Source organism: Falco punctatus (assembly GCF_963210335.1).
Source record: "Falco punctatus genome assembly, chromosome: 15".
Lineage (NCBI taxonomy): Eukaryota > Metazoa > Chordata > Aves > Falconiformes > Falconidae > Falco > Falco punctatus.
In genome coordinates this window covers 22,774,747-22,802,097 of record NC_137595.1, presented here as the reverse complement: position 1 = coordinate 22,802,097, position 27,351 = coordinate 22,774,747, and the positions used below count along the sequence as shown (strand labels likewise).

General features: G+C 43.2%; 1 protein-coding gene across 4 annotated transcripts; it reads right to left on the bottom strand.

Annotated features, from left to right (window-relative positions):
* Positions 1–105: 105 nt before the first annotated feature.
* LOC308053708 (SLAIN motif-containing protein-like) lies at positions 106–27,304 on the bottom strand. 4 transcript variants are annotated; one of them, XM_080365313.1, is made up of 10 exons: positions 27,159–27,304; positions 26,265–26,357; positions 23,995–24,722; positions 13,179–13,315; positions 10,437–10,586; positions 6,356–6,496; positions 3,852–4,169; positions 3,505–3,642; positions 3,051–3,369; positions 106–1,368 (listed from the first exon to the last, which is right to left on the bottom strand). In XM_080365313.1, the coding sequence occupies exons 3-10, from the start codon at positions 24,702–24,704 to the stop codon at positions 1,311–1,313; spliced, it is 1,971 nt and encodes a 656-aa protein (XP_080221439.1). In that variant the 5' UTR covers positions 24,705–24,722; positions 26,265–26,357; positions 27,159–27,304; the 3' UTR covers positions 106–1,310. The 4 variants fall into 4 exon arrangements, with proteins under 4 accessions (XP_080221439.1, XP_080221440.1, XP_080221441.1 ...); XM_080365314.1 differs by having other exon boundaries at positions 26,265–26,327; positions 27,159–27,300; XM_080365315.1 differs by having other exon boundaries at positions 26,265–26,352; positions 27,159–27,287.
* Between the last annotated feature and the right edge of the window lie 47 nt (positions 27,305–27,351).

Below are 27,351 nucleotides of genomic sequence, written 5' to 3'. Positions count from 1 at the left end.
ATTTTTTCCTTTACTAGCACCCCCCTCATTCTTACAAAATCTAAGGAAATTGAAGGTAAATATCGATACTTGCATCATAAGAGACCTCTGGACCAAGCATTAAGAGCCACAGTGCAGCCGCAGACAGCTGTATAGGGCCAGGCCCATCCTGAAAAGCCGCATTCCCAGCACAAAAACCACTCAGAAGTCAGGCTTGCTGTTTGAATAAAGCAGCTCTATTTCAGCACCATAACATTTTATTAAACTACACTATCAAAATCACATTGATGGCAGGGAGAACATCGCTATCGGTGCATATTTTGTGTACTAAGACTGTATCCATAGCATCCAGCACTTGCTGAGGAAAAAGGACACTGAATCCTTCATATCCAAAGAGACAGTAAAAACTTCTACAAAAATCAGGGCAGTTAGGAGCTAGTTAATAGAGATCAAAGAGAAACACTTCAAGTCAAATCAGTCAGGGAGGGTTATTTTTAAAAAGTTTACTTGTAACTGGTGTTCATTAACTTCCTCATCTTGAAAGATGAAGATGCTGATAAACAGCAGTTTTTAAATAGCATCCGCCCTCCCTGCAACTGCCTGTTCACAAACCCACACAAATATTGTGTACTGCCCCTTCACTTGTGAACTGTGATGCACACACTTGAATACAACACCTTGAAGTGTACTACAGTTATAAAAACCTGCTTCATCTTCTAGAACAAACAATAAAAAGTAGCAGAAATACATTCTATACAGAAGTAAAAAAAAAAAAAAAAATCAAAACCAAACAGTTGAGTTTCAGACAAATTATTAGAATACATCAGGTTGAATTTAAAAAGTCTTAACTTCTAACAGCTATATACCTATTTCTAGTCTCCCCAAGCCACTGCTATGCAACACACCACAGCAGCAGCTCCAACCTGCTTTCTGGCACAGGCGGGACAACCAGCAGCCTTTTGAAGCAAGCATCCTCCGGAGCAGGTCACGGCAGAAGTCTTCTCCTGTGACAAGCCTTCTGAAGGGCTGCAAGTAGAGGTTTATATGAAATAAGGCTATTTTCAGTCTTCGTGTGAAGACTCGTATTTCAGTAACGTTCAGAAGAGTGGAAACGCAGTAAAGCGGCTGGCTGTTCCACCCAGAAGAGGTCAGGCTCTTGGCAGAATAGCAGGTGGTGAGGATGGTTTGTGTTCAAGAGGAGAGGAACTATATACATCAGTCTGCAGTGCAACGGGTCTCTCTGGTTTCAATTTCAAACACCATTCTTACGCCCAGCCAGCTGGGGATCTGCTTCACAGAGGTGTTTGGCAGCACATCAGCACTTCGGGTTGTCAGTAACACCCGTCCTTCCACGAGTCATCCTCGGTGGTCTGTGCTGACTGAAGAAACCTGGTTTAAGACACACACACACAAGAAGTCACTAACAGCTACAAGCAGCAGAGCCCCCAGCGACCTGCTGAGGTGCGCAAGGTGCAGCTTAGATGGAGCTTTGCAGCATCTGGCTTTGGACAACGTCAACATCTGCCCACCTTCGGTAAACAGCTGCAGTCACACGTGCACAGGCCATGCACCGCACCAGCAATTTCAGGCGGTTTAAACTGTCACCAGGGACATATTTATCCTGCTCTGCTAAGTTATTAATATTGTTGGACTCAGTTATGGGAAAAACCCGCAAGAGAAATACTGTTTCCCTGCAAATATGACTAAACACATGAAAAATAATCAGGTTGTATGTAGAATACTCCCACAGATCAAGAGGTCAAAAGTTCCCTTTTGAATTTTTTTAATTAAGCAGATAACAATTTAATTTAAGGCCACAATGGGACATTGAAAGTCAACAAGTATTAATTGCTTATTAGTCTGATACTGAATCAACTTAACTTCCCTCAATCATAAAAGTTTACGCTATCATTGTACTGCAAGCAGGTGTAAAAAAGTAGCTTTTGGCAATTTACCACACACAAAAAGCACAGCAGATGCCCTGGAACGGGAGAAGACCGCACTTTGCCACGATGGCATAAAGCAGTCTGTGCATACAGTTGTTAACAACCATCTTGGAGGTTTTATTCTTTAGAAAAGAGATTAGATTTGTTCTAACTGAACAGCTCTTGCCTTAGACAGTCTACAGACTTCAGCTATCCACTGTCTAAATATTTAGGAAGCTAACTGTAAAAGCCAAAAAGCTAGAAATACATGTCAAAAAGGAAGTCCAAAAACCCCATTAGTCTTTCTGATTAAGATGCAGCCCCTAATCAGTTCAGACCTGTGCAACAAGAAAAAAATCATGCTTTTTGGGAAACCACTACGTATGTTCTGCTTTCACCACTGAATACAGTTACTATAATGATACAGAATTGTGCTGAAGACAAGCCTTGTTAATTTGTCCTACTTTCCAAACCCTTCTAAAATCTTACTAGACCTTGGACAATGCCCACCTACAGTACTAAAGACTTAAGGAAGAAAGAAAAAAACACCAAACTTATTTTACCAGTAACAAAGTAGGTCATCTGGGAAGATTATTCAATTAACAGCAAAGATAGGTTATTAGCCCTGTGGAAGAGTTTTTCCCCTCCCAAACCCAGATGTCCGTGCCAAATAGCTACCTACCATAATGTTAATTTCTTACAGAAGTAAGTTTGAGCCTGTGCCACTTCGTTTTCCTGGATAGTTAGCTTTGTTTAAAAAAGGCACTTCTTTTTTTTGAACAGATGTAATACTACACAGTGAAAAGGGGTATCTCGCCCAGAAGCCAATGAGTCCCAGCCTGCTGGTTCACACATACTTTAACAGAATTTAATTGTAGTGGTACTTAAAAGAACTGCAACCCTTTGCTTCTTGACTGGGGGCAAAGTACTTACATCTATGAATCTGCCAGCTAACCACCACCCTTTCTCTAAGCATTTCCAACCATCACCCTACACCTAAAGTTACAATCGGTAGCTCTGACCCAACTCTACACCCATGCCACACTTTAAAGTCAGAGATGAACATGAATTCCATAAAAAAGTGTTTCTAACCTGTGAAATAAAGGCAGACATTCAAGTCTGCGAGGCTTGAAGTCTCACACTTACCTCCTGGATGGTGGCGGCGGCTTGTTCTTGGGCACCGAGATCCCTCCCACAGACGTGCGTGCTTTAACGGGTGAATTTTTTGCCACAGTGACCATATTACTGCTTCTGGTAGTGCAGCTGCTACTGGAAGACCCTGTATTAAGCGAAGACGCTGGTGGTTTTCGAACTCCGCTAACAGCACTTGTGTAACTGCCGGCTTTTACGGGCTGCCTGGGTGCCAACAGGGAGGTTGTGCAGGACCCGGCCTTCAGGGGCTGCCGCACCGTCAAGGGAGACTGCCCAGCGCCGGAGGAATACCGGAGCTTGCTGGGAGCCAGACCTAGAAACAGAGAACAAAGGGAAGAATAACCCAGCTGGCAACCGTATTTTAAGAATGCCTCAGCGTACACCCTGCGCCCAGGGGCCTCGCCTGGGTCAGGTGGGTCAGAGAGACCACGGCAGCGCCAGCACGGACCTGCTGACCGCTGCTGAGTTCTCGGGATGCGGCTGCTTGGCACCTGCAGATCCGACTCCAAGCTCCGACTGCTCCTTACAGACTCCAAAGCGCGAAGGCTGGTCCTGGCCAGGTTGGGCATGCTGTGGCGCATCTCCTCTGAAATCAAGAGCAAATTCTCTTTATTTCCTGCTTCTGGTAGCGACAGAGATGTCTAATGGTTTAGACTATCTCTTGAAAAGCATACGCACTTAAAAGGAGACAAGTGTGCAGCTCATTCTTAGCATCCATTAAGTAACAGCGCTTTTAAAATGTATACACAAGAATTACTTTTATCGACGCCTATCCAAAGCTCACAACCAGCTGACCTTCGCTGTTGGCGTACTTGAGCCGGTCTTGCATCGGACTTTGCACCGATCTCCTCGGGGGACGGATACGGGAAGTAGATGACCTGCCATAATCGGCACTGGAAGAAGGGGACTGACAGCGGGGCGAACTGAGCGGAGATGGGGAGTATCGGTGAGCGCTACGGTACGAGAGGGAACAATCGTAATCATCCTCATCCTCGAGGCTGTACGTGTCGAACTCCTGGTCGCTGTAGGTACCCCTTCGCAGAGAGTGAAGGGAGGCACTGGAACTGCGACGTGACACGGAAGCAGAGCTGGAGGCACAGTCCTGACGGAGGCCTGGGGATGGAGGGCAACGTGGCTCAAAGTCATCACACTTCAAAATAGAAATTCCACACCCAGTTACAACACAAATTCAGACGCAATGCTTTTACCAACGGTTCATTTCACCTTGGAAGGAGAGTCAAGTTAATAACTCTCTTTACTGAAGACACAGCTTACAGAATCTCTAAACTGGAACAGCATCACCTGAATCAGTACTGTTTAATTAGAGCAAAGAGTTAATATTCAAACTGACCTGAATTACTTCTTGTGTCACATACACAAGCAGCTGTGACTGTGGACTACATATTGCCACACAAGCACTGTTAGGTTAACTAGGTGTAGGAGTCAAATTTACAGTAGTTTTTAGTGCAATTAATTATGCACCCACCAGCATTTCAACAGGTTGAAACACAGATTTGAACTTCGTCCCCCACATGAAAAAAAACACCTGCTTTTTATTGACATCTACAGTGCACCTGTCGGGTTTACTTACAAGTCCTCCCCCAAATTAAGCCTTTATTTAAGTCTTCCTGCCTAACAAAATACAAACAACTTCTTATCAAGAACTACTTTAGCAAGCTGGTTCTAGAGACTTCTGAGAAAGGCATCAGTTACAGTTCTGAAAAATCCTCTTCTCGGTGCAAGGATTAAAAACAAGCATGCCCTGCTCTTCTCCCTTCACAGCGCAAATACAAAGAGCTTCCATCATTCCCAGCTTTTCATATTTCACTGGAAACTTTGTAATGTTTCCTTGATATTTTTAAAGAAGTATTCAAAAAGCGTAACAAAATACTCAAGTTTAGAAAGAAAAAAAGCAGCTACTTGCTTTATTCACATCAATACAACTTTTCCTGAGCTGCAATAAAAGTGACAGCAAGATCCTATGTCTTTTAGGTCCTATATTCCAATTCCTAGATCACAGTATTTTTTAAGTTTATAAGGGCACAGTCCTAAAGGCAAATAGATGTTCTCCGAAAGAAAAACAGAACTTCATTCTCTATTTCCTGTAAATCAAATTAATGATTCATTTGCACAGAAAAACAGATCCAACCACTTTGTTCCACCCTGATCTTCAATTAGGACCTCATCCAAGTCACACTGAAGTTAACAGCAAGTTCACCTGTGATTTGACAGGGACTTTTTACAAGGGCATGCAGCGATAGGGCAAAGGGCAACACCTTTATATTGAAAGAGGGTTGATTTAGATAAGATACAAGGAAGAAATTCTTTGCTGTGGGGGTGGTGGGCAGTGGCCCAGGCTGCCCAGAGCAGCTGTGGGTGCCCCATCCCTGGCAATGCCCAAGGCCAGGCTGGACGGGGCTGGGAGCAGCCTGGGCTGGGGGGAGGGGTCCCTGGCCACGGCAGGGGGCTGGAACTAGGTGGTCTTTAAGGTCCCTTCCAACTGCATCAGGGCCCTGAAATCCCCACACACTGGGACACAAACTTGTTCTATGCTTGTTAAATTTGCAGAGCTGTCTCTGAGCACTTTACCAGAACAAAAGTTGAATTGTAATTTCAGCTCTTTCAGTTCTAGTACCCTTGAACTCTTGGTTTTTACTCAACACAGCAGTGAAATACTCCTTGCATCTTCTGTGAAATAGCTTATACAACTCAGCCCTCTAGACAGCTTCCAATACGATTTCAGGCTGCAGTTAGGCCGTCTGCTCAGAAAAATAAAATTTACAAGCAAAAAAAAAAAAATTGTGCTGGGTTATTTTTTCAGCTGGATGAGTTCCCCAAGCCAATACACAGCGCAGGCACACAGCTGCCTGTGTTTGCTCAGGTGAGGGGACAGCAGCCAGGCAGGCAACTCCGAGCTGCTGCTGTTTAAACTGCCACTATTATGAAACAGTTACTCATGAAACTTCACCTGTACTGCGGAGAAAATTGGGGCTGGAATATTTTTGAGTATTAAAGGGTGCTTACGTATTTAACGAGGTGGGGGGTTGGATAAGAATTTCAAGGCTATCCTCTGCTTTAAGAAGTGTGATCTTGAGAACATTATACAACCTCTACGTTTAAGTGGCAGTTTGGCTCTAGATTACTAAAGGAAGCCCTGGCGAACCACAAACATTTCAAATGATGTATTAGATTTTTTTGGTTGTTGGGGAAAGGGGGAAGAGAAGAACAGTTGGAATCCATCTCCGTTTCTCTACGATTCTAAAACTGTAACACAAAGAAAGGAGATCACTGTCACGTACTTTCTTCCTGAAGGCGAGCCATAACCTGGACGTCAGTCAAGTCCTGCAGTTTATATCCCATAGAGATGGAGTCGTCGGACGTACTCAGCTCACTGTCCACAGACGACTGAGAGCTCAGTGCAGAATGCATGCTCAGATAACCTTCAGGAGGGAAGAGGAGGAAGGAACAGAAAAAGCATTCAGACCGCCACATACAGAACAAGAACGAGCAGCAGAGTTTATCCCAGTAATAAAATCAGTGCAGCTGTGAAGGTGAGGCATGGTCGCTAGAAATAATTAAGAAATTAGAAATTGAGAACCTAACGCTCAGTATTTTAACCTGCAGCTTTCAGGAGGCAGAGTGTCTGTGGGGAACAAACTGTGGACTTCTGTCAAGAAGGTGGCAAAGAGACGCTTGGCCGTTTTGAGCTTCGAAACATCACTGGTATTATTTCTGCCCATTTTGAGAAAGGGGCAACTACTGATATGAAGCAACAAAGTTACACAAAGTGCTTGCTAGGGTGTTGGTAAGCAGTCACAGGAGTAAAAGGATCCAAATGGCTTTCAGAGTACAGCATCTCAAAAATCAGACATGCAATCTGCTTATGCAAAGTAGTTTACGCTAGGCTGCCTCCTCCCCATCCCTGAGGTTCATCCTTCTCCCCCTGCTGTCATCATAAACCAAACCTTCTCCTACAGGGAAGGACATAGCTTGTTCATGCAACAGGTCATAAAAAACAGATTGGAAGGATCTTCCCACCAGGAAAGTTTTTCTGTAAGTCAACCATTAGGAAGATAATTTTCCTTTTGAAGAATAATAGTTAAAATATCATCATAATCGCCATCAAGTGCAAACTTTTACATGTTAGCACTTTTTCTTAAGCAAGTCAGTATTTTCCATGGCATGAGAGTACAACTACTTGCTACTGAAATCAGGAGATGAGAACAAGCCATGTAACTTTGGGGTTATACTGGTTCTCGTCCTTCAGATGTGGGAGGCTCATAAGTAGCCCTTACACACAGAAATGTGGCACCACAACTGCCTTCAGTTCTCCTCAGACAGCTCTCCTCTGGGCATCTGGGATGACCGTTTCTGCAGGAAGGCTGAGCATCACTTAGCAGGTAGCTCACCCATGCCTGCAGACGGCAGGCAGGGGCAGGCAGTGGTAGAATCCTGCTACCATCCATCAGTGTTAATTCTGGCTGGGGGTGGTACCTTTGAGAGCGAGCATACCTCCATCGTTCTGTTCTCATTTTATAACTACCATACTGCTTTGTATAAAAAAAAAATAATCCAACCAATCACAGCAATAACAACAACAAAAAATTGCTAGAAAAAAATCTGGAAGCACAGAAGAATTATTGAATGTAAAACCTCTATACAGCACGTGCTTATCTATGCCACACGTTACAAAATACCATAATATGCTCCTCACGTAACTAACCCTTGAACACAGACATGTAGGGCTACATAACTTACGAGCTACTTTAGGAGACAGTACATCATTACTTTAAATCAATTCCAAGGCAAGGCTGCAATTAGTACTATATAGATTTAGATCCACAAAAAAATAATTACAAAACACAATCTGACAGAAGATCGGCTAAAGCCAGTAGATATGCAAAAGCGTAAGAGCACTTAATACCACTTCCAGCTAGAGTAGGCTTAAGAAACACAAATCCTGCCCAAGCAGGGATGCAGGATCATCACTCCATACAAAACACGCAGGCTGCAGTACACCAGGACCACCAAGGACGCAGGTTGGCCTCCCAAAGCATCTACGCAATGTCATTCACCATTGACTCTCACTTTGGCCCACGCAGTTTTGCCTGCTGCGTTCTAAGAAGTCTTCACGGCAGTGCCCCTACTGAATAATTCTCAACAATGATGTCAGGAATAAAACATTTCGTCTGCTCTCAGCAAACCATCTAAAAACCATTGCTGAGCAACCCTTTCAAACAGTGGTTAATTCCACCATCAGGCAGGAAAACGCAGCAGGTCCCCAGTGTTATTTCTTGAACCAGCTTTGAAGAACAGTAACTGACGACACTGAAAACACACATTGGAAGTCCAGGTGTAAAACAAATTTCTTCCATGGACATTGAGCACATTGCTTTGTATCAGTCAGCCTTAAATTCCTCCTTCAAAAAGGCATGGTCTTTCCAGTTTCAGGATGCTTACAGACAACAGTGACAGAAGTGTGACTGTAGTGTAAGGAGCACGTCTGTGTGTGTTACACAAATACCCCAGGTTGAGACACCCCAGCATTAAGACTGCACTGCTGTATAACATAATCCCATTCCTTTCCTTCTGGTGTCAGGAAAACACACTGTAAGCAGCTGAAATAAAGCCAACATGTAGAGATTGCACCTGCAGGATGTAGTATAATGAATCAGTGCAGGTTTCCTGCTGTAACTGACATCATCTTTAATACCAAAAGCATTATTTTTAATGCAGCTGTATCCAGAATACAGCTTTGTGAAAAGCAAGGCTCCCAATTCAATTCTGTGTTTTTAGTTTGGTTGTTGCATTTCAAATTGCAGGCCTATTTAAAAACATTCAAGGAGGGGAAGAAAAACAGTCATAGTCTTTCATCAGCAAAAACTGCTGTGGCTCAACTTTGCAAGCTGAACTGATTATGGTTTTTATTATAGAAACCTCAAAATATACCACATCTGGACTTCTTAAAAGGTGGTGGTGGTGGGGGGTGTCCATTTAGTTTTTAAGGCAAGTTAATGTTTAACATTTTTCATCTGAACTGTAGGAAAGCTCCATTTTTCTTAGAAATAAAATTAGATTTGAGTCAATCAAGTTGACAATGTACTTTAAACTCACGTTAGAGCCTACACAATTCACAAGGGTAGAGCCACCAAACATGATGAAGTGAGCTATCACGTATAATCCTACACAGGCCAAGCCTGTTCTGTACTTGGCTTTTTATTTGGTACCCTTGGCAGCTTCAGCAGATTTGCAGAGTCTAGAAAATGCACAGTCACTTTGGTTTTACACAGCAGTAACTTGTTTCTGTGCAAAAAGGGGGTTAGACATCTGGATTGCCAGCCAACCTCATATTAAGAACAAGAAATTGATTTAGAGGTTTTTCCCTACAGAATTCAGCTTGCAAAAATAACCAGTCCTTTTGTTTGAAAAACAGAGATAAGCGTTAATTTCTATTTACAGCAGAAAACCAGCAGATCTTAAAAGCATACCTGCAGCTGTGAAAACATCCATATGCAACCCTTTTTATTTTTTCTTAAATAAAAAAAAGAAAAGGTTCACTTAACATCAAGTTTCAAGCCAGAAGCTGTCACAGATGCTCTGTTTTTAAACATGCAAACTGGGATATAGCAATTTCCACCAAAACAAACAAACAAATGAAGACTCCTTGGATAGTAGAGCCAAGAGGCAAAGCATTTGTACTAGGAAACTGAGCATGAAATGCATCAAGGATAAACAAAGCTCCTGGAAGAGCCTACAGGGGCTCCTTAGGCAGCGGTGTAAATGCAAAGGCAGACTTGAGGCCAAGCCGTCAGGAGAAGCTTCATTATCATACTTACAAATACAGGCTTCTAACAAGAATTTTGTGTAAGTTGCCTCTAAGGTAGGAAATCTTACTCCAAACACAATTAAGTCTGGTGGAAAGCTTTTGTAATGCTGTGTTTAGCTGCCCACTAGGCCAATTTAAGGGCTTATCCTGTAGACTGCGCCTTTTATTTTCACAAACTTGAAACAAACCTCACAGCTCAAGTCAGAAAACTGAATCCAAGTAACTGTATAAAGTTAACACCTACATACGATTAAAAGCAGTATTTTCTTTGCCCCAACAGCTGTTTTCTAAGTCACTTGAAATTAGTACCATTTATAAATATGTAAAGTTATAAACACAAAACCATGAAATAACTACAAGACATTTAGAATGCAAGGAGGTTTCCTCCCACGCAACAGATGAAACCTGGGTCAGTAAGTGAGCAAATTGAGAGGAGAAAAACCCCATGGTGGGGACTTGCATCTCTTGAAAACTTGGAATTCCCTGTGTCAATTAGTAATACTCCTTGCATTTTAAACACTACAGGTTTGCAGTGCTCTACTGACATGCCATACCTGAGCTGCCACAGGTTAGTAGTGCTTTGTTAGTCGATTTGAGATGCCCGGGAGAGTTTAGTGCATTGCTACAGGAGCCTGTCTCTGTATTCAAATTATGTGCGCTTGGTGATGCCAATGGACTGCAATACAGGTTTTTCCATCTACTGGCTAGAAGGAAAAATACAGAAAAGCCATAAAGGTTATCAAATTGTTTTTAAAAATAAAGAGCATAAGATAAAGAAAGGCATCAGATCAAACAAGATTAAATATTGTATGTAAGATTTACTTCACATAAGACATCTTGACAGTGTCACTTGCAAGATGTAGAAAGCAAAGCAGCGCCTGTTCCCTTGCTCACTCTCCCCCTTTAACTTCTTTTGTCACTTCTGAAGAATTCCAAGAATAACCACTGACAAGCTAGGTTTTAAGGAAGCCATACATTTCCCAAAGTTTCAGTGCTGGCCTTCAAAGACTGTTTTCATAAATATCTGTCACCTCTATACCCCATCGTCATTTTAAACTCCTCCATTGAAGTTTATGCATGTGTTATTCTGAATTTTTAATGATGGAATCAAAACAGCATTAAACCACAAAAGCTATGCCTTTAGATTAAAAGGAGAGCAAACACATATACAAAACAACTGTTCCGAAATACTTATCCAGCACACAGACTCGCATACAAGTTAGGGAAACAATCAAAATAAGCCAGGTAGCAAAACCTCGTGCATCCATGCTTACTGAAGCTGGAAATAAGCAGCTACAACACTACGGAAACGTCTCTGTGATCTACATGTATTCAAGGGGCTGCTGAATTGCCCACCAAACCATTACCACTGAGAAAACAGTAGCTCAGAAAATAATAAAGATTCATTACATAAATAGTTTTTTTATTTCCCACCCAAACATAAGACTATTTTAGTTAAAAAGGAGAGAGAGTACAAATGAAGTCTGAGACATTTCAGACAGAAAGCAAAGAGTTAATCAAATGAATCTTCGTTCAAATTTTTAAGCAAAGGTGGTTTATAAAAGTAAATTGTTTGTTCTCAAACTACACTCAGTTATCTCAGATCAGGAATTTCAAGGCTAAACTCAAAATAAGCCTGATTACAAACAGAGCCAAAACACTGTTAGTATGTAAACTTCAAAAAACAAAGCAAAACAGTGGCCTCTCAGACTTCAAATCAGCAAAGGCAAATTACTGGTCACACTGGAAACAAAATTATTGCATTCACACAGAAGATAAAGCCAGCCAATTTGAAACCCAGGCAGACAACAACTTTTGTACCAAACTGGAGGTTGTATTTTCAGCAGTTAAGAACATCACTGAACTTCAAAACGTTAATTCGCTCAGAAACTTCACTTTTTTCAAACACCGCTAACCACAGCTTTTGTGTTCAGATGTGCGCGAGTCACACGAGATAGATGAGGCTGCAACATGGTGCTCAGTAATGAGTTTTTAGAATTAAATAATAAAACTAGTCATCCCTCCAGCTGCAGGGTAAATCACAGTTGTCGACATGGGAAAGCTGCATGATCTAGCAAGCTATACAAAATAGAGAAGGATTACTTATTCACTTTCAAAGCCCTCAGTGTCTTGGCTATCAGCAATTCAGTCCATCTTACATACAAATGCGGAGTACATTTTAAAAGACAAAGGCAGGATATCCACCAGGCATTCCAGGTGATGTACTACAGGTGTGTACAAACAGAATAACCTTCACGGTTTTGTAATGAAGTAAACTGTGTGCCTATTCTAACAGCCCTTACAGCAGTGAAGGTGAACACGGGATTGATCCTTCTGTGCTCTGAGAAAGAAAAAAAACCCGCAAACCTATGACACCAGGACACTGACTGTGATGGTGGTACACGAGTACTGAACAGGATGCTCCACGGTGTTTTTGTTTCAGGCAGGTGAAGTAAGGGATTTTCCCTCAGTGGTTAAATAACACCGCTAAAAGCCACCATACGAAGTGCTTTCAGGGGATGGTAAAACTGGAAGATACACTAGGTTTCCAAGTGACACCACTTCTTCAAGTTACAGATTTTAATGTGTCATTATTTTAAGCTTTGAGCATCAGACAACTATTTATCCGGGTAATACCAACGGTAACATATGGCAGGAGTAATCACCATTAGAAACACTCAACAGCACTAGAACTTCTTACACAGAAAACAGCTGCAATAATAGTTCCATGTGATTCTCTCCCCCACTCCTCAGAAGCACATTTTTTCCTTTATGTATTTTTACATTACAGGTGTTTAAATACTAAAAAAATGATAAAATAAAATCAAAAGCCTGAAAACACCAAAATGTATTTTAATATTTAGGCTCTGAACATATTAAAAACCCAGAAAGCAAGGTGGTCAGTTTGGCAATTAATTTGAAATGCCTGTATTTGCAGCTTAACATACAGGCAAGAAAAAAAGAAAAAAAAAAAAAAAAAATCACAGCTCTGTTTTGTCTATTACTTGCAATCAGCATGATTTTCTTAATGTTTACAGAATGAACTCTTACCTTCACCAGCTGAGGCATTATCGATCAAAATGGAAAGCAGGGGTTTTATACAATTTTATACAATAATAAACGCTGCTGTACAAACATGCCCCCAGAGCAAACATCTGAAGCCTATCTCCGCAGATGCTCTCCACTGCGGCAACCACAAACTTCACATCTCCTTTGCTTTACTGCTCCTCAGTAACGCGGAGTACACGAGTGGAATGAAAAGACACTTGTAGAAGCAATGCTTATAGTTTACGTACCTTGATCAAGTCTGTTTATAAGAGTTCGGCAGGCTGCTTCTGTCTCGGGACTGGGATTATCCAGCACCTGGCGGCACCATTTTAAAGGCGAGTCCATTTTCTGATCTGTAATAGATTTTCTCGGGGACACATAGAGCCTTTGCAAGGATTGAAAGGAGACAGTAAAAAAAATGCTCATTAACTCAAAGCACACAGCCACTAACGTAGCATTTACCAAAGTATACCTAACGGTAAGCAATAGAAAAGGTATCCAAATTAAAAACAGGATGGAAAAATACAAATTGTATACTATGAGTCAGAAACAAAACTTACTATCACAATAGTAAAATTCACTTAAAGATGGCTTCACAGAGAAGTACGCTGCCACTACAAGGCCAGGTTCAAGCCTGGGCTGCTGGAATACTACTAAACGTTAAGTCGTTGGTTTATCACCATCACCTGTCACCACTGCCCTTCCCTCCACTCCCCCTCAAAAAACCCATCTCATGACACAGACAGGAGGTGTTGTAACTTGAGATTCAAGGTGATCTACTTTCAGAAGTCTAACTGTTGTTATTATTATTTTTTTTTGTTAAAAACCTCACGGCTCTGGATGTTCCCCTGTATTGCACAGCAGGCAACGGCCGGCTGCTATCTCCTAACAGCAGCTCTCCAAGACACTGAATGAATAGCAAGAACTCTATTCACAGATTTCAGGGATAAACCATTTAACTGGAAGATTTAGAAAATTTCAAACAGTTAGGAAGTATGACTGTATGCTACCTTTCCTTCTTTTTTATTGTAATGTTGGGTAAGTTCTCCTGAAGCCTAAGCTTCTGACAGTTCTAATACCCTTAGCGCTGTTCTGCATATACATACAGGATTAGCCCTATGTATAGACAGATATAATCATCTTACAGTGTTGGATTATTTACAACTGATCTTGTTTAAAGCAGCACCTTAACCTTTATGGCGTTAAGTAGAAAATGTTTCTGAAGAAAAGTCAAAAGGGCGTAGGAGCCAGACTGAAAAGCAACTCCAGTATTTTACTTACATATCCCACATTTCCATTTTTACAGTCAAAAAATCCCAACAAAAAAAAGCACCTTATGTTTTAACAGTTTTGCTATTTAGCAACAGACTTAAAACTTTTGTGAGGAAGGGGAAAAAAAATAATCGGTATTGTCTACATACAGAAGTTAAGCAGTTTTTAATTCTTACATGTCACTGAGAAAAGAACACCCTCACAGAGGGCATCGAGATCTCCATTCATAGCCCAAGGCAGGCAGGAAGAGAAACGTGAAGTGCCATCGTTAACAGAACCTGCCTGCAGAGACAATAAATTTCCTGCATATAATAACAGGTACCTTACTTTAACATTAGAGTTCCAGCTAAGTAATCTTCATATGCATGTGCCAATATATATGTACGGTGCTATGAATGCATTGCTACAAAAAGATATTTAATACAGCATTCTGCTGAAGTCATTCAGGGGCTCATAAAAAGGATTCACAGGTAGGAAAGGAAGCTCTGCGATGATGACCTTAGGGACCTGCATCTGTGCAGTTTCTGGAAGAGTCTGTGAGGTGATTACCTCTGAATTCACTAAAAAAATCAGAGAGGAGGTTTGTGAAAGCCAGTGGTTTTGATCTTGTGAGCAGGCCTGTGAAATTCTTCAACCTCAGTTTCGAAATACTGAACTTCTCCACAATGTAATTTCTTAAAATTACATGGTAGAATTATGAAGAAAACTTCTAGGTCTTTGCAGTTCTTAGATACCGAATGCCTTTCTGGAAGGGAAATGCTTTGAGACTGGATTGGGGGAGATGAATATGCAAGGAGCCTGATGGGTTCAGCTGCCACCTGCGGACACCAAGGCTCGGTCCCCGGGCCACCCTTCGCACAGCCAGCACAGCTGCTACCTCTCTGCATCGAGAAAATTCACGTAAACAGGTTCATAATCTCCTGCGAGTTCTTCCATGCACACAATCCCACAACTGCTATTTTTCTTCCACTGCCACCCTCCTCTCAAGCAGCAATCCCTTACTCCTTCACCTCGCAAACTGCCCGGAGGTGACAAAGAACTCTCTTGGTCACCAGCAAACTGGCTACAGCCACACTCAATTTGCACTACTCCCAACAGCTGTCCTCACACTATGGATACATAATATTTCACCTTCATCAGTGCAAAATCCAGTATTTGAGCATAAAATGATCATGAGGATGGCTTTAAGATTTAAAGGAATATCGGCGTGCACTTCAGTTGCACCCTGCTCTCTCTTCTAGCAATAAACCGACTCTCCTGCAGCAAGATACATCAAGTCTTTCTGCTCCAGTTACTCATTCCCACACAGACATCTCATATTCAATTCATAACTCCTTTCCACAACAAAACTAATCCAAGTCATCAGCTGTTTTAGTAATTATCCCATTAATTTCTGAAAAACACTCATGTTTCAAAGATACAGAAACACACTATGGGACTCTTGGTTGCCAAGTGTCCTACCCATGAAAGTAATGTTTGGCCAAGAAAAAAACATATAAACAACGGGAATATTTAAGATACTGTGGTGGCATCTATTGTCTCTCTAACAAATTACCCTGTCTCCTGGTCAGGATGAGTATGGAAACAATCACTCCACAAGATGTACTGATGCAAAAGCTGTCCCGGCCTCCCACGCTTGGCAATTTGGGGCTATTGGATTGAGCAGCTCTGTACGCAACAGCTCTCAAAATAACCTTTTCCAGTGGAGCCATCTAATCCCTTTTTTGAATCTGTATCTGCTTTCAGCACCCACAGCACTCTACTGCAATGAGTCCCACCACGCACCAATGCGCAGGGTGAAGAACCACCTCCATTCCCCCGCTCTGAAATGACCTGACACGTCATCAAATTTACTCTTGATATTGCCGGTTCTTGGAGCACGGGATACAGGTGAAGGGTAACTGTTCTCTACTGCCTCCTGACATGCCACTCATGACTTTACAGATCTTAATAATATTCCCACCCCTGGCCAGACCCATCTTTTTCAAGGAGCAGAGATTCAGTCTCTTTGGTCACATCTCACACAGAAGCTTTTTCATACCAAGCTTTACACAAAACCACATGCAAATGAAAAAAAAAAAAAACCAAACACAAACGAAAGTTAATTTGCTATTGACAAAATAAATGCTGAGAAACATGAACACGAATACTCCTGAATCTGCAATTGTTATCTTTTATGAAAGACCCCACAAGCACATCTTGCTGCGTTTCTGCATGGATAAATGAGCATTACAGCCACTCAGATCCAATAAAACAGAGAAAGCAAAGTGCCCTCTCTCTGGATTCATTTTACAGTTCAGACCAAAAAAAGCAGCAATAAAACCATCAAACAAAAAAAAAGAGGCCAACAGCCTCCTTAGGGCAGGTCACGCTGTTCTTCATGTATTTTAGGTTAAGGGAGACAATCCTGCTCCACTTCAGGAAATAGTTGTCCTGCCCAGCTCCTCCCGTGCTGCTAATCACGTCTCTACGCAGGACGGTGTCAGCTGGAAGGAGACCCCTGTCCGACTGCTCCAACCATTCCCACGCGGAGCTCAGCTCCCGCGTCCCCGGCTGTCCGAGCCCTCTCCAGCCCTGCAGCTAACGAGTCTGTTGGCAAGAGGTGGCCTCGTCATTCCACCAAACTCAATTAAGCAAGCACAACTCAATTTTTCAGAGCACCAACAGGCAGCTTATAAAAGTGATGAATTCTGGCTTGGTCGCACAGCGGCAGGTTTACTGTTCTCCTTTTTGAGCAGCTTTGGGGAAGGGTTCGACACACCGCCCAAAACACTGCCACAGCTGCTTCTGGAGCACTCACACCATCAGCCGGTAAACTGAAACCAGCAGTCCCACAAATCGGAGTGAAGATTTTTCCTGACATGCTTTTAGGAACCAAAAGTCACCTTTTGCTAGCGGCTCCCCCCACGCCGCGCTCCCCCGCCAGCCGCCGCGGCACGACTGCCATGGCCGCAGAGGGCAGGCCCACGCGCCGCCGCCGTCCAGCTGAGCCTGAGCAGGCCTCGGCTGAAAGTCTTTCGTGACAAGCTCTGCTCACTGCTCTGTTTCAAAGACAAGCAGAATTTTATTTCTGGTAGGTTTTTCCTCTAAGGCTGTTGGATTTGTCAGGTTAATTTAATCCAATAAGCACTGGAAGAAAAGGTACCGGGGCGTACCATTAGGCGCGTGTACGACTGCCAGTTTAGGAGTCAGCCAAAGTCTTTTGGTTTTAACAAACACCCGATTACCGAGAAAGCTTTACTTTGCATTTTGTTCCTGCAACTCAGCAGTTTGGGTGTAAAGCAGGCTCTGTTTAAATGGCAAAAAGTTGTGCTTTGAATGTTTTCTTTTGTCAAATTGCAAATGACAATTAGAAGTTATCTAGATAGGTACAAGGCCTAATACAAAATTCAGAAGGTAAACATTTGGGAATATAGTCTCAATTTGATGTACTGGGGTTTTGCTGCATAACTTATTAAATGTGAACAAGATTTCCTTCAGCTTCTGTGAGGAAACCCCTAGATAAAACATCTTTAGTTTCTGCTTACTAGTATATGTGTTTCCCCCCTGTGAAGTATTTTATGAACTGCACCTCTGGTAAGAACCAAGTAGTTTGAGTTGTGCAGCAAGCACAAAGTGAGATTTATTTTTTTTTTCCTTCTATTAGAATGTAGCCACTCAAAAATAAATTCGTGGGATTCTTTCCATTTTATACTGACATATTCCAATGCACTAACAGCAGAGCATCTTCTAGAAAGAGTATTTTTCTTTTGGGGTCAATGTCACAGGAGGACTTATGGCAGTTAATAGCCACTCTTGTTTGATTTTTGAAAATACTGCTTTAAACAAAAAGCCCCAAGAATCTAGAAAATACCATGACAATTTTCCCAACTCACACGCTGTACCCAAAACCAAGCATCTTCACAACCCAGTGACTCATCAGATGAGTTGTAAGAGTGCAAGCCAGTACTGCCTGAGAATTTAGGGTCCTAGTCACGCGGAATATGCACTAGTAAATCTCTAGATCATAAGAAAATTCAAGCTGCAGAAAGCTCTGTAACTAGTACATCGGTAAATTAAACCGAAAGTAAAACGAACCTCAGTTTTTAAGACATACGCTCGGCTTATTAATCATCTTTCACAGCACGTAGCCCTGGCAGCTACACCAGTACTGGAAATGGCAGACATCACACTCATTTTCAAACCTTTGAGTTATACACACCAATGCAAGGAGAAAGAGTCCTGAGGTAGCTAAATACGTTTAGAACAATTTAGCTTTATAAGATACACCTCCAGAAAGTGCCAAGAAGGCCACTAAATTCTTCTATAAAGTGTGTACCTCAAACAGATAATGCATTCATTTTCCTCTCCTTTATGTATCAGACTTCAGAGAGTTATGTTCAGATTTATTACTGTGCTTATGTTGCTCTAATCTCAAATCTAGACACTATTTAACGTTAAACAGAAATACCAATACTGACAATATAGTGTTGTGGAAAGCAACAGTGAAACAGTCATGTCTGGGTCTTGAAGGGACAGAAATATAACAGGAAAAAAGACAAAAATCCTGTGGAAAACACTCCACACAAAAAACATTATAGTATTAGCCCAAGTAGAAGTTTGAGCCTTCATTCCCAAGTAACACAAATTGGGAAGAGAAAAAAAAAGAAATTATCCTGCAAAACCCAGAAGGGGCATCACTTCCTCATGTCTCTCTCGTGGCTGATCCTGTTGAACAAAATAGCAAAAATCTAGTCACCAAGTCACAGAGAAGCTCTAAACATCACATTAGCTTGATCTCCTGACGCAGCCTGCAGTCTGCGGGATGATCAAAAGGCACCTTGTGGAACAACTTAAGAGCCCCATTATACGTACGCTGCGCAAGGATGCTGAGCAGCGTCGGTAGCAGGCTTGCTGCAGCAAGATAAAAAGGCTTCCCCCGCCACTCTGGCAGTGCCACCGAGCAGGGAATTACCGTGCCCACACCTCATCCTACAGAAAGAGTCGGGAGCCAATACCTCAAGCACTTCACTAAGAGCTCAGTCATTTCAAGCCTCCACCGTCAAAAGCAATTGAACCTGAAAGGTCATATTTTGCACACAAGCATCAGAGAAGCAGGTAGATTTTTCCTTTCAGATTACTCCAGCACTGGCAATTACTGGCAACGAAGCTTGCTGATAGCAATGCTATCGTAGAGCTGCACAGACGGGGTTCTGAAGGAGCTCGTCTACCCAGAGATTGTGCACAGCCAGCCAGACACTACACGGAGCATTGTCACCGCTGAGGGCAGCTAGCACAAACAGATAACGCGCTATTCAAACAATCTAGGCAGTCAGGAAATGTTTTTGATAAGTCATTTGTACATTATTTAATGCAACAGAGCTGACATCCATTGTTAAAAATATCTTTAGAAGGTTTTCGTAAGATGACCTGCCTAAGAAACCAAGACCTCGCAGATTACTGTTTCTGAGTCATGTAGAGTCTCAACAGCAAGGAAAAACTGCAGGCAAACTGCGACGTGGCCTGCGGAAATGTGTGAATTGATTATATAGAGAGTAGGGAGTTAAAGTTCTCCCCCAAATTAAGAGGCACAAGATGCTGTATTTTTCTTGATATTGGTATAATTACCCGACTTCTGTGCAGAAGCACATCCTCATTTGGTGGAACTTCTCCATAATTTTTTTTTCCTATCGCTGATGGTACAAGCGGCTAACAAGGGTGACACCCTGCAGTGATGCTGAATTAAACACCTTAAGACATTAACATAGGTGGCCACTGGACACAGGGCTAAGGCTGAAAACATACACTCCCAGGAAGCTCCTGAACAGTAATTTGACCAAACCATGCTCCTTCTTCCTGCAAAGACTATTTCAAGGGCACCCTCCTTGCTGTGTTGAACCCCTGGATTCAAGCAGGAGGCAACACAACGCTAAGGCGAAGGCAGCACAGCCTGTTTTCCGTTGAAAGACAGGCTTTTGGGAATGAAAACTGTGCAAGGCGTGGATGTAGCAGCTACACAGGGATTCCCCTGAGTGACACAGATTCCTTCTCCTCCTCACACCACAAGAAACCAGGACCACCTCAGGCTGAGTTGACTGGTACATTCATGTACGCACCCATCGTATGTTACATTTTCTTCTAAAAGGAACGCAGCAACGTAAAGACAAGGTTCTGTTACATGGATGTGCTTGATTGTTATGGTGTGATTTGTTGTTTCTTTACAAAAAAAAAAAAAAAAAAAGCAGAAGAACATACAGAAAAGCTTACCTGAAGCCCTGTGTTAAACTGCTGGCAGTTTTGCCACTGGGATCAAGATCTTAAGCAACAGCAGCAGCAATACTGGGGAGACACGTACAAAGGCCTCTTTCCTTCCGTCAAGGAGAAAACCTGAAGTTGTTCAAGGTGAGGCATGGACAGAGAGTTTGGTACTCAGTCCATCAAAGGAGATGGAGGCAAAAATAGTTTAATTCAGTAAAAGAGTACTGAAAAAATGTAAGGCTTTTCACTTCTGCCACTTCTTTCTCTCTCTTTCATCCAATGACACATAAATAAGAACAATTTATAGTTCAGAGGGAGTTGGAATATGAATCGTTTCATCATCATTCCAAGTCAAAATTCTCTCTCCCGAGTCTTAGCAGGAAAAATAACTCATACTTGGCAAAACACCAAACAAGTAGCATGGGAATGCATAACAAAATGATGAACACAAATCACTGCACAAAGAACAATAAACTAAATGCACAGAAAGCCACAACTCAGTTCTCATGCAGGGGGAGTACCTAACAATGACAAACACTGAGGAAGACAGACAAGGTGATGCTAATGCAGGTGGTACCTTCGCCCCCTCTGCACAGGTAACTGCCTTTCTACAAACAGCTCGGGAGCTGATCTGCACAGCACCGGTGCAAGGGAGAGAACTGGTCACCAGCAGTGGGCAAACAGCACTCACGTTTAAGTTAAGCATCACACTGAACTTGACAGCACAGAAAGCAAACTTTCACTTGACTGGCTCTCAAGGATATTTACGATTTCAAACAGCTACTTGAGAAAGTGACCTAAGAAAGAAAGTCAAGGGGCAGACACCAAAGCAGGACAGAGTTACAGCTATGGCGTGTGACGCCACACCTCACGTTTCACAGGCGTTCAGGATTTGCCGTGTCGCTTTGAAAAACAAAACCTTAGACCACACATATCTTGCCGAAGCCAAGGGAAGCCGCACAGAAACGCTTGCAAGTTTGATCCAAATAAAGCCAATCATTTCAAAACGGGGCAGAAACAGAGTCCATCTGCACCTGCAGGGAGCAGTAACAAACCCTCCCACCCACTCCTGGTGCTTCCACCCTCCCTGGGCAGTGGGTTCTGCTGTAGCGGCCTCAGCTCAAGTGGCACAAACCCACACGGCAGACTCAGCAGGAGGCTTCAGCTGCTAAGGAGTCATGGAGTGTAAGCAAATACCACGATAGAAATTACCCTGAAGTTTGGACCTGTTCTTGAAACCAGAATGTCCTGAAGCCCTGACAACCAAAGCCTCTCTTATCGACAGCTTTCTGCTCCCCACCCTGTTTTCAACACTTCCATACTTTAAAACAATGCAGAGAGGTCTTAGTATGCTCTAAGGTACAAACCATCATCCCCTCTACTAGGTAATATTAAAGAAAACCAAAAGGATATTTGTTTTTCTGGGCTGTTAAAACGTATCAGTTCAGCAGTGACAGGAAAAAACAAGGCCACTGTGAATTTCTCAGAAATCACAAAAAAAATCCTAAGTATCAAAGTACACATGATCGCTTCCAATATTAGATTGGTTTTTTTCCTTATGTGTAACATTAAAAAACAGATTGCAAATGTAACAATATAGTAAGCTATTTGCTTTGACTAATACACCGCTCAACACATTAGATATTACTTCCATCTGGTACTTACATCCACTTAGTTACATCCAGTACAAAATTCCCCCCAATCAGCAAAGCTACCTTATTAAAGCTGATCCTAAATCCATAAGCATTAAGGGGGTTTTGTTGGTTTGTTGTGGTTTTTTTAATACCCCCCCAACTACTTTTTTTCTGGTTATTGCTGATAGGAATGCATGAATATCTGCACAGACAGTACACGAGACACATGCTTATGAAGACAATTTTGGATAATACCCTAAATCCTAATATCCTGGCAATAAGCACAGCCATGCACTACTGACTGTACATATATTATTTGTTCCCCACTTTGTGTAGCAGAAGAGCTCTAGAACAAGAAGCCATTGCAAAAGCCACTTCTTGTTTTACCGGGTTTGTTTGACAACAGGAAAATGAAACAGACAGAAGCAATGCAACATGATCAAAGGTAATTTATGATAATAGTACCTGCACAAGTGCTCCATATCACCATTATTTTAAGCTCCTTGGGGTACCTCTTTTTACTATGCTAACCTATTATCAACCAAATTTGACAAGACGACAGAGGTATTAAAAACATGAAGAACCTACAAGTTATACTGAGAGGGGTACCTGGTAAAGAAGAACAAACGTATTAGCCACCAGCTCAGGGAAAGATTAATAAACCGAGCTGCTGGGTGCAGAATCTCTCCTGATTGCATCGGACAGTAGTCACTGTCCGTGTAAATCTCAGACTCTGCCTGGTTTCTTTACCAAGTCAATGTAGTTTGAAGAATCTCTCATGTCACAGGTTATATAAACATGAATATAAAACTAGCTGTTTTCATCGGCATGGAAATAATGAAGCCTGTCTTCCAAATTCAACTGGTTAAATATATTCCCTTTTTTTTTTTTTCCCTATTTCCTTCCTTTTTACCCTTTCCCCCCCCCCCCTTTTTTTTTTTTCAGTGATCAAGCTAGAACCAGTATTTGCTGTTTAAAAAAAAAGCTTGAGGGGAAAAAAATCATGTTTTTAATATAAACTTGTATTTAGACTTGAGTTGATGTCATTATATGAGCTCCATTCCATTAACAAAACTTCACCATCACTTCTAACAGCTAATGAATTTTTAGAGTTTAAGATGTGTTTTGTATTCAGCAACCATTCTGCAATGCTGTCTTTGCTACTAGATTAGCTACACAGTTTTGAAACACAATTTGCAGATCCCAGAGGCTACCCTACAAAGTCTTAAAGTTAAGAACGCTAGGTAAAAATCTCAAATCACAGCTATTGCATGAGCTGGAATTAGCCTCAAACTTTAACTAGCTTTGGAAGGGCAAGGGAAATTAATCTGCTGATTTATAAAACAAGTTCTAAACAAGGCTGCTGGTGAAGTGGAGAGTGCTACCAAGTAAGGTCAGTTAAGGATTACATCATTGATCTGTTTCAGTTCAGTTCCCTAAACAAAAGAAACAGGTTAACTGCAAAGAAACAATATTCAGTAAGTGGCAATGATTTGTCAACTTTAGATACTAGCAAAACCCACAAATTCCAGACGGTTTAAGGTCTCTGTTTTACAAAATGCATATTTAAATTCAGTATTTGACAGCTACACACAAAGTTTTAAACCTCCATTATTCATTCATCTGCACGCATTTTACATAAACAGGGAAAGGAAGTTTTCTGTGCTTGCTACAGCAGCGTCAGGAAGAAAGGGGGAAAGACAAGCCTTACGCTGATTTTTTAATAAAATAATGCTCTGGCACAATGGTCTTAAAAATAAGAATAGCTGATAATGAGAAGTGCACTCCTGCTGTTAAAAATCAAAACACTGTACAAAACGAGTTCCTATACTTTATACCCTTAAAAATTATTGCACACTTAAACACAGAAACTCCCAAGCAGCACAAGCTCCACGTATTACCGAAGGTTTGAAATACATACCAGCTATCTTCTTCTTCAGTGCAATTTTCAAGTTCTAACACCTTCACTTCATCCAGATCTGCATTATTCGAAAGACTTTCTATATCTCCGCATTTTGCATTGGGATGTTGTTCATTTATTGTAACCGAGGAATCAATACCCACAATGACCAAGTTCCCCACACGCTCTGTGCTATTACTTGTATCTGTACGTGAAGAACATCTAACGTTATCGTCTGTCTTCATCTCCACCTTACACACACTGGAAGACAACTCCTCAGCAGCACTGATGAGACTATATTGCATTTGGGCATCTATGTCTTTTTTTAAGCAGTTGTTCTCTCCTTCCTCTTTTCTTATTTTGCTTAATTGGTTGTGCAGATCTGCCATTATTTGCAATTCTTGCTTCTCAGTTATTGCATTGATGCTATTATTAATTTCCATCCCATTAAGACCAGAGCCATGGTTATCCACACCAGTATGGATCTCGCTCTGCATGTTTGTCCCAAGCATGCTCCTGCTACTCTTCGTTCTCGGGTGCTGATTCTCGATCTCCAGCCTCCTCACCAGCTCCCGCAGCTTTCGCACCTCCGCTAGCTCGGGGCCAACCTCCTCGGAGGCCGGCTCTGTGTCAGGGCCCATGGCTGAGCTCTCCGTTGAGTCTCGTCCTAAGTCAGGCTCTAGAGCGTGATCCTGCTGGATGACTGGGGCATTTCCAGGCACTACCATCATCCAGAAAGCACAGTTTCACTGAAAGACATGAAAAACACATAAAAGCTCCACAAAGACACACAGTATTTTAAGCAAACTGGAATTAAACACCAAAAATTCTGACTGTTACAGGCATAAAGTAATTACGCTGGGGTATAAGGTGACTAAATTTAATCAAAATCTATTGAAAAAGAACAACTGAAATGAGTATGAAACATTTCCACACACACAAATTACTCATTTTAAACAGCTAGGATGTGCCACTCTTATGGTGCAAATTAGACTGTATAAAAAGAAGCTGATTTAATCATGCACAATAGTTTAGTTTCCATCTGTTTACAAACAAAATACAGGAGAAAAGCACTGATAGAGCAAAGTCAGGAAACATAATTAGCAAGGTGCTGACGTCAGACAATGACAGCATTAAGAAAATGGTAAAAACATCCTTTGTTTGTTACCAGGTTTATCCTGGAAAAGCAGAAAAAAAACCTTGAAAACATTTCTGTATCAACTTATACCAAAGACTAACAACAAGAACTGCAGTTACTGTGGTACATGAAAATAAACGTGACTAATGTCTTTACTGGCATATTTTCCTGTTACAACTGAAAAGAGAGAGGCACACTCTCTGATGCAAACACAGCGAAAACCAGGAAAATTAAATATGTCACACCATGGATTACAGATTGCAGTAAGTTTTGTAGAATGAAGCCACCTCTCTGCTTTTCTTGTCTTAAGCACTACGACTTGGCAGTGCTGGGTTAGCAGTTGGAATCTATGACCTTAAAGGTTTTTTCCAACCTAAAACGATTCTGTGATTCTATTCATCCGGTGGTTGTGTTGACCAAGGAAGAACATGCAGAGCACCATCACTCCGGCAGCTTTAAACAGCACAGACATTCAGGCTTCCCAAAAGCCACATAATAACACTGGTGCATTTAACATACAGTTTTACAGCACTTACAAAATAACAAGCAAACTCTAGTTTTTCCCCTACTAGTGATTTACATAAGCTTTCATGTTCAACGCGTGCATTCATTTCTGAATTGACTCTTCATTGAAAAGCCCCTAATATGACATTAATGTTCCACAGAGCAAGTAAGATGGATTCCCCTAAAAAAATTATAAAGCCAATTTTGCAGGAGGGCAAACTGACAGACAGAAGAAGGGAGTTAGATGATGCAGCCAATTCAGAGATTAAAAGATTTGATGCCAGCATTGCAAGTGCATTTAAATCCTGTTTTTTTGTGGCTGTAGATGTTCTCCCCCCACCCACCCCCTCCTTCACCGTCTGAAAATTTCTCCTGTTTTTAAGGGTTGACGGCCAGCAGGTAGAGGAAACCATGACAACTGGGTGCCACACAAAGTACACAAAGCCAGCAAGATTAGAAACACCCCTCCCCCCAAACGCACCTTAGCATCTCCTAATTGCTTCCCTACGGTAGCCAAGCACATTTCCTAAAAAATACAGGTTTGGTTTGGTTCTTTTACTTGATGCTTTGGTTTGTTTTGCTCCTCCACATGCAAGATGAAAATGTTAGGCTTACAGCTGAACTAGTACCGAACACAGGCAGCACTTACGAGGAGCAGTAAGCGAACAGAGCTGGCTGCCTCGCGCCTCCACCGCAGCGTTCCAAGCCGTGCCTGCAAGGAGCATTGCTGAAGTCACCTTGGCTTGGGGAAAAGAAATTTTAATTCGTAGTTACCGAGAACCCGTTCCCACTGGCGTGCCCCCTCCTGCCGTGCATCCGCACTCCCGCGAAACCAGCCCGCATCCCGGCGGGACGAGCGCGATCCCCGAAGATGCTTCCAAGCCACGGCCGCGCCAGCGGGACAGCCGGCCCGGCTGCCCAGGGACAAGGGGGCCCCGCGGGGGCCAGGGCGACGAGGCCGTCACCGAAACCCCCTCGGCCGAGGGGCAGCGAACGCTCCATCCCCCGCGGGGGAAGCCGGGTTGGGGCCGGTCGGGCTTTTCCCACGAGGAACGAGTGGCAAAGGCACCGGGTGAAGCAGCGGGGGCGCGGGGGGACCGCGAGGCGGCAAAACTTAACGTCACCGTGTAACGGGCGGGGTGGCTGGGGGTGAAACAAGGGCCGGGGGGTGGGGAGGGCAGCCGCGTTTCCAGCCCCCACCGTGCCCGAGACAAGCGGGACCTTCTCAGGGACATCCGGGTGCTCGCGGGCAGGTCAGCAGCCCCCGCACCGCGGCCGCCCCCCGGCCCGGCCCCGCCGCCCGGACAGCGCCCGGGGCCGGTCCCCGCGGGCAGAGCCGGGGCAGCGCGGGGAGCAGCGGCTGCCGGCACCGGGCGCCGCGGGGAGGAGGCAGCGGCCCGTTGGGAGCCCCACGGGCGGGGGATCCTGCGTGAGGCGCGCCCGGGCGGGGACGCAGCCGGAGCCGGAGCCGGGCGGGGGGTCGGGCGCGGCCAGGCCACCCCCAGCCCATCCCAGCCCATCCCACCCCTCCCTCACACGGTACCTGCGGCGGCCGCCGGTGGGAGCCCGGTGGGTGTGTGGGGGCGGCCGCCCAGCTCCTCCGCCACCGCCACCGCCGCCGCCTTTCTCCGGCCGCCCGGGCACACGGCGGGAGGCAGCCGCCGCCGCGCGCGCGCAGCCGTTGGGGGGGGTGGGAGGAGGGGGAGGGGGAGGGGGGCTCTGCGCCTGCGCGGCGG

Coding starts and splice junctions, on each gene's coding strand:
- LOC308053708 (XM_080365313.1), bottom strand. CDS start 24,704: ATGATGGTAGTGCCTGGAAATGCCCCAGTCATCCAGCAGGATCACGCT. Junction 13,316..23,994: donor ACTGAAGAAGAAGATAGCTG/GTATGTATTTCA, acceptor ATCCTTGCAAAG/GCTCTATGTGTCCCCGAGAA. Junction 1,369..3,050: donor CCGCCGCCACCATCCAGGAG/GTAAGTGTGAGA, acceptor GTCTTAAACCAG/GTTTCTTCAGTCAGCACAGA.